This window comes from Electrophorus electricus, chromosome 18, assembly GCF_013358815.1.
Source record: "Electrophorus electricus isolate fEleEle1 chromosome 18, fEleEle1.pri, whole genome shotgun sequence".
Classification (NCBI taxonomy): domain Eukaryota; kingdom Metazoa; phylum Chordata; class Actinopteri; order Gymnotiformes; family Gymnotidae; genus Electrophorus; species Electrophorus electricus.
In genome coordinates, this window is record NC_049552.1 from 9635274 (window position 1) to 9643635 (window position 8362).

Consider the following 8362-nt stretch of genomic DNA (forward strand, 5'->3'; position numbering starts at 1 on the left):
AGAGACATCAGTGTTCATTGATCTCTGCATGCTATCATGGACCAAAAGTGGTTAAACATGCTTAAAGTGTACTGACTGAAGTGACTGGCATTAAGCAACCGTCACCCATAAAACTGCAGTCTTAATGGGGCTTGGCTGTGAGAGCATACTGAAGACCAAAACTCTGAATGCTCATTCCAGGCCCAGAAGCTTTACTAGTTCCAGTGACTTCTAAGCGGTGACTTCTGACTAAGCCTTAAATCAGCTTGCTTGCTTTGGTGCGAAAAGACTGTTCTCTCTGAACAAAAACTAACAAACTGAGCAGGACGAATCTCCTCTCATGACACGTGTGACGAGTGTCCGATCATTTCTCTAGCTTTCAGAGAAAACAATCTCGTCAGCTCTATGCTGGACAGCAAAGATTTGTTTACTTTTTATTTCCTGGAGCCTTTCCGAAACCACGGCTGTTATTCATGTTTCACTGCGGGATGACAGAGGTGATGCCTAAGCCGCCAATCCCTCTGGGTCCATTCATAACCTCCAAGCAGGAAGCGCCCCACAATGACAGGAAACAATTGGGATGAGCAGTGTGTGAACTTTTTCAGCAACCATTGTTCCATGCTGAGACTGAACTGGCGCCAGTATTTCCTCTATGACAGCTTCCTAACTAAGCTATTGCTTCTTTGGGGCAGGGGGGTCTGAATGATTGGAGGTGGTGAATATTCCATCCACTGAAACAATCCCAAACGTGTTCTCCACACATTCACACACAAATATCCACAGCAGAAAGAAACAATAACCCACCCACGCAGACCTAGGGCAGAATGCTGTAGAAGAGGCTCCCAGCTGACCCTCGCATCGCTGAAGCCAGTACCGTGTGAAGGGATGTGACATGATCATATCTGCACTGCTTTTTTTAACCACGTACTGAATGCAACAGGAAGACTCCCTTTTGTCAAGGTCCAGACATCATAGGGTATTAAAAATAAATGCCATCATTCTTCCTCACTGGCATCATTCCAGAGGCAAATTGCTTCAGCAGCTAGAGTTTACCATTGCATCTTTCAAAATGAGAAACTTAAGCAGCAGCACTTGTTATGAAGAGTTTGAAACGTTTATCAGCATATTAGTATTTCAATGTCAGAATCTTTTGGTGAGATTTTAAATAATTAATTTACCTTTGTTCCACATGCAGACTTCTCAATCAAAATGCAGCTCACTAGTGGAACCTATCAGGGATGCACTGACAGATACCGATGTGTCAATTTAGGTTCTGTGAACATAAGTTCCAATCTGATACCAGTCACCTTTCCTTTTCATCATACTCATTCACTACTTTGTACTAGTATTGAAGTGGTGTCCAAGAAAGGGAGGGCAGGTGAACTGTATTTACTGAGGAGGGAAATATGTCAGAGTTAGGGACACTTATTCTGGCTGGTTTGATTAAAGATTATGAGATATCACCATTCTCAAAAGAATAAGCATATAAAGCATAATTAGGTGCTGGCATTTGTTCCTCTTTGTGGAATAGCAATAGAAGATTTGTAGTGAAGATGACCTTTACCGATTGTATGGAATTCACCCTTTGCATATGTTGAAAAATAAGGGTGTGTGATGACGAAAATCTCATATCCTGATACATGTCATTTTATATACAAATAACGATATATATAATCACAATATTAGTTCATTTTCTGTAAATTAGAGGAATAAATCACGTATAATATGGCTACATGGAAACACCGTCTTATTGCATTTAATTAAATACTCAAGAAAGGTAGCCAATTTTCTCATATTTGATTATTTTTCTATTTTTTTATATATAAAATATGAAACATAGAACACTCACTTTCACAACGAAAAATAAATTCAGTCTTAATAAAACTTAAGACTGCAGTCCATTAGTGAGAATTTCTTTTTTTTTTAAATCTTGGAATTTTGCTTGAACTTGATGCACCAGAGTATTTGTCTCAAAATATAAAGAAACTATTCTGATACATTGTTAAGACCGCAATTTGTTCTCTTTCTTGATTATATAGAAATATAACAGTAACAACACTTGGTCCTTCATAACATTACATGGCAGTATACAGAACGTAGCATTTCAGCTGGAACAAAATTCAGATGCTGTAATGCTGTCATGGTTCCTTCTCCTGGACCTCTTGGAGCGGACTTAAAAGGTTCCTGCTGAGACTAATCAAAAAAGATTCATGTTCCTTGAGCCAAATTCAGTTTGCCACTGGGGATTTTTTAAATCCTTAAAAAGTAAAATCCAATCATACATAAACATAGCCACAGCTGTGCATGTAAACTCCTCTCAAGGAAGATAAAGAGGATCATTTAGTAATGTGTGTAGAGCAGCATGTGTTCAGAGAGACTTAAGCTCATTGCGCACTGGCCTCCAACCAGAACAGAAGCCTAACCGCCCTGCTGGTTCACCACAAACACGTACACCTGAAAACACAGCCAACTCACTGTGGCCCAATTCAAACATAGAGAAAGAGAAACAACTACGTCCGTCCATCCATCTGTCTGTCTGTCTGTCTGTGTGTGTGTGTGTGTGTGTGTGTGTGTGTGTGTGTGTGTGTGTGCGCCAGTCATGTGAGGTGTTAGTCTAGTCTAAAGACAGCTCACTCTGCCTGAGGCCTTTCTTTCATGTGCAGTTATAAGATGCTGTTTTGGATGAGATAAGCTGATCGATTAAGAATGAAGGAGCTGAAAACACACACTGACTGCTAAACGCAGGCAGGCAACCACAAGAGGAGGGCCAGAAGAAGGGCCAAAGTATTTCAAATATGAAACTCAAACCCCTTTTGTACAGCTGCCAGTGGGAATCTGCAAGAGTACTTGGAAGAAGTAGCTACCACTGACTCCTCTGTCTCTCTCTCTCTGTCTCTCACTCTCTCTCTGTCTCTCTCTCTCTGTCTCTGTCTCCTCCTCTTGTTAGGAGGAGCTGCTATGTACCACAGGCCTATCGACCTGGCTGTCTTCAGTAACCTCCTCTAAACAATCTTTGCTCCTGCTTCTTCACACAGATATCAAAAACAGTATGATTATGGGGTAGCACTGAAAAGCAAGGTTAGGGACAGCCCAGAAGTGCAGGATTACGAAACAGGACTACCTAAAAACAACAGGTTTAGGGGCAAGGGATTAGGAGTAGTCCAGAGCCATAGGATTAGGGGCTAGGGGTTAGGCGTAGTCCAGAAGTATAGGGTTAGGGGCTAGGGGTAGCCTAGAAGAACAGGATTAGTGGCTAGAAGTTAGAGGTAGCCTAGAACAGCAGGGTTGGAGCAAGGGTTGAGAGAGAGCCTAAAACAGCAAGCTCCTCTCTGCCCCGGTACCCTTACACGCAAATCAGAACCAGAGTTACCTGCAAACTGAGCATAGCAGGAACAAAAATCATAGGTGAGTAATAACTAGTTACAAGTTTCATTTCCAAAAAAGAGTTCATAGAGTTTAAAGATTTCATAGAATTTGAATACATTGTTAAAATACAACACTGCCATTTTGGTAAGATAAAATTCTGACATAGCTTTTTTGCATTGTTTATGAGGCAACATAAAATGTAGCCTGAACTGAAAAAGATGAAAAGATACACTTTTTAGATACAATCTCAAGAAATATTAGTTTATAGTCACCAGAGCCTCCCTTCACTCTCATACTGAGACATTGGGAATTACTTGATAACACAAGTGCTTACACATGCCAGACAAATCTCTTCAGTCTTAAAATGGGTCACATAAGCCTGGAGACATGACCCCCCGCCAAAATGGAACATCTTAGCAGATGACATTAGACAGACAACATCAGGAAACATTTTTGAGAAGCAGTTGCTAAACAAATAAAGCTTATTATTTTGTGTCTATAAATATAGCAGACAGACAACTATTGGTTATTTGCTAGAGTAATTAAGCTATACGAAAGGTAGACAAACAATCTAGTAGATCCATTTTAAAAGCAAAATATCACAGACAATAAAGTTTGTTGTCTATGGCTGGCCAATTTAGACAAACAATGCAGGTTTGCTAATGTTAGTATCACAGCTAGATAACAATCCAGTGTTAATCATTGCCTGAATTATTTAGTTACCAATATGAAAGATACATTCTTCATTCCTTTATTGATCTGAATAAAGTAATAAGAACATGAGAATACAGTGTTTTCTGAAAGTTATCCCAAGATTATCCTGGGTAACCTCCTTGCCCTTCTGTTCTGGCTGAGCTCCCCAACTCCTCCTCCTTCATTTTTCCTCACTACTGTACTCTTTATTAAAACAAATGACTAGTCTTCTTTATACACACACACACGTGTGTGTGTGATTTATATATATATATATATATATATATATATATATATATATATATATATATATATATATATATATATATATATATATATATATAAATAAATAAAAGTTATTGTTACTAAATATCAACATTTCTCATTGAAGATGATGCAGGCTCATAATAGTCATAGATTGTTTCATTAATTGTTTTGTCTAGCAAAATTACATCATATGCGTGATTTCTGTGCGGTCTTGTAGGAGGTCTTGTAGTGAAACTCCTCCTACTTGCTTATTGGTAGAAATCTAATTTGTGCAAATAATACTTTATTGAGAGGGAAACACACACCTTTTATACTGGATTAAAAGTTGCATCACAGCAATTAAAACAATAAAAACAATAGTAATTATTTAGCTCCCCCGCCAAGTGCATGAATTTCTTAAAAGATTGGATTAATGTAAATACCTTATGTTTCATGCTTTCATGCACAGTTCTCATGTAAGCGGTTATTTGTACAATAAAGAAAAGCAAGATTTTATACAACAGTTCTCATTCATGTTTTGACTTTATATGTTAAGGTTTATTATTTATTACTTTTGAAGGGCATATAATAATAATAATAATAATAATAATAATAATCTCTTCTATTACTCTTCTATTACTAGTTCAAAGAATAGTTACATGTGCAGAGTGTTGCATAATCATGTGAGCTCATTGCACAGCATTCTTGTGCTCACTCACACTCATCACTGGTGTGAAATGAGTGGGCATGTATTTTCACAACAAAGCCTCCCTCACTTTGCTGTGGGTCTCATTAGCTTCACAAGGACATGACCAATGGGGCTACAGTGTGTGTGACTGGTCACTCCAAACAGCTTGCATGATGCACTTTCATGCACAACACAAACACACACACTTTTTACAGCATGGTTCGTGTTATGACTCTGAAGCATAGCTTACTTAGATGAATTGATTCCTCTGACTTGGTTGTGCCTTTTTGAACATTAGTTCTTCAGCCCCAAGTCAACATGAGGCCACCCTGCCCCTTCCCCTCACTGTCCCATACCAACATTTCAGTCATGTGACTATGTCTGTCCAGGTACAGCAAATACAGCAAATCTAAACAAAGATGTCATGTGAAACATGTTATACAAGGTATACAAAGGCAATGTGTTAGAAAGGGAGAGGGCCACTCACTCCTTTGGCAGTGCTTCTGTGTCCAGCAGCGCTCATTGAAGTGCTCATTGATGGTGGTCTGAGGGCAGGTGGTCTTGCCCTTGGCCATGCCTGGGCATACATCCCCACACTCGCCATAGTTCTTGTTGGCCACAATATAGTTGTCTTCCACTGAGTCGAGGATTTTGGACCAGTCGAGAGTGGAGAGGTAGCAGAGATCTGGGTTCTTCTCCACCCGGACAGCACCGCGAGTAATGTTCATCAGGCTGTGCAGTCCGATCTCCTTCAATTGCAGCATCTCAAACAGTACCAGGGCATAGTTGAAGAACAGGTTGTTGCCGCGAATCACGGTGAGGTTTGGGAAGAGACCACTCAGGCTCTCCAGGCCATAGACACGGAAGAGCAACAGGTAGTCTGTCACCAGTGTCAGCTTGGGGAAGCTGAGGCTGCGAAAATCTTCTGGCTTGGTGGTAAACATAAGCAGGATCTTCAGGTGGCCCTCAATCACCGTGCAGTTCTCCAGCAAGCGCAGGTGGGTCACATTGTTCCTGATGTCTTTACTTGAACAAACTGCGAAATAAAAAAGGAGCAAAAACCATAAGGACCACGAGAAGAAAACACTCATGGCTAAAATGCTGAAATAAACCCACAAGCAGATGACAACCTGCAGAGCATCATAAAAACTGATATTACTTAAAAAAAAAAATAAAAAAATAAATCATAAATGAAAACTCCATAAAATGATAGCTAACATTAGCTAACAGCCAATGTCTTTCACATGAGATGTTTTTTAAATTCCATTTTACTCATTTATTTATACCAATTCCCATGCACATGGAGGATAGTGCTGCCTGCCCTTTGCCAACAAGCACAAACACAGACGTCCATGATTGGCTGGTGCTGAGGTGAATTAGAAGGGGTGAGGTAATGCCATCCCTCTCACCCAGAGCCAATTTGTTCCCTTGGACTCCTGGCCAAGGATGGTTGTGCCATCACTGGGGCATGAGCCAGTGAGCTCCTGATGATAGGGTAAACACTTTTCCTATCGTACCACTGAGGAGCCCAAGATAACAGTTAATGTGGATAACAAAATAAAGGTCCTCCTGCAGATTTAGTAACTCTTGATCTTATGTCCAAGACGGACACTGCAGAGCTTATATATACTGTACTGATCATGGACATATACAGCCTCTGTGATCAGTCCAGTACATAAAGGCTACATAGTCTCTTTAGTCTCCACCACTAAATGAGCAGAAAGCAGAGAACTCATGTGCAGAACATCCAAAGAAGCTTCCTCTCTCCAATCAACACCTGTATTGTTATACTGGACTCATCCCCTTTAACAATAACACACTGATCCTTACAACATGTAGGCCTAGTGGTCAGCATGAATTACATACTGGGATGTATGGGACTAGTCAGAAACTTCATCTGTACAGGTAGAGAACATGTAGAGAAACAAAGGCAACCAGGAGAAACAGAGAGAGATTTTTGTGCATGTTTTTTTTTTTGTGTGTGTTTAGGGACAGGGTTACCCGCCTTCAGCAGCTATAGGACTGTGTTTGGGATACAACCCCTACAAGATCCATGTGACAATGGAAAACTGAACCCCACATCTAACAGTAATGAGAACAGGACTTCTGGGTATGCTCTCACAAATGTACACGTAGTCAGCTGGCCTGTCGGTCCACATACACACCCACACCATGTCCCTACATTTTAAGCTGGAGCATTCATTTTAGTGTTGCATTACCACTAGATATTCTAATGCACAACAGAGTGACCAGTAACTTTGGGCAGATAAATTAGATAGATATCACCATAATTTAAAACTAGGGGCAATATAAAGGTACTTATGATTTTGTCACTTTTACATAGTTCCACTGCCACATGATTAGTGCTGTTTTGCCTTCCTTATAACCATTTCCCTTATAAAGGCATTCTAATCCATGGGTAGTTAAAAATATATTAAACAAAAATGACTGCACCTAATTATAGGCCACACCAATACGATATCACTAGTTTACTGTAAAAAAGCTGGCGTACATGCAAATGAAGCAAAGAAGCAGTGCTTGAGACTGTAGGCATGAATGGCTGAAAACGGATGATTAACATAGCAGCATGTGCATGTCGGAACCTGTTTGTGCTGTCAAAAAAATTAAGATCAATACCTAGTGGGCAACTATAGCTGAATCAAACCCATTTATTTTTTAAGTGCTCTAATACAGAATTAATATTTGCTATCTTTTTATTCTCACACCGAGATACAGATGATCAGTCTGGCTATGTAGCACTAATAAAAAAAAGGGTCGCATTTGCAACATGACTGCTATAATTCTGGAAACAATAAGCATCTGTTGAAATTTACATTATCTCACAAGCCCAGTGACCAGCAGACAGAAACTGTACCAACACGGCACTGGAGCACACATGAAGAATTTGGGCTGAAGGCAGTAGAGACATCCTGGCTGAACTGCTTTATTTCCAGCATGATAGTAGGACAAAAACTTAAAACAGTGGTGACTGAGTAGGTATATATTGATACTGAGGTCTGTGCTGCTGTTAGTTCAATATGAGGATGTCTGCAGGCCATGGCAAACTGAACACACTGCACGCACGTTGCGGTGAAGTAATCCAAAAGACACAGAAAAGGAACCCTTCCTGAATGTTCAGATTTGCTGAGATTAAACGTGTTATTACAAACCCCTTCCAAAGTCTATATGTGCTGGGGTTAAAACATGTGAATTTACACACATTACAAAGTATGCCAGCAATTGAGAACACAACAGTCAGATTAACTGTATAACATTCCATGCATCTTATATGAATGTAACCATGCATATGATGTGACCCACCTAGTGTGAAATAAACAGATAAGGTAAATAATGGATAAAACACATATTTACAGCTGAAACAAAGTATGC

The 8362-nt window shown here is 39.8% G+C and overlaps 1 protein-coding gene across 1 annotated transcript in view; it reads right to left on the reverse strand.

Annotated features, from left to right (window-relative positions):
- Window positions 1-8362, reverse strand: part of insra (insulin receptor a) — a 44524-nt gene that overhangs the window by 22842 nt on the left and 13320 nt on the right. Inside the window, exon 2 of the mRNA XM_035536505.1 lies at window positions 5460-6008. Within this exon, the coding sequence (XP_035392398.1) occupies window positions 5460-6008 (549 nt within the window). The remainder of the gene's footprint in view (window positions 1-5459; window positions 6009-8362) is intronic.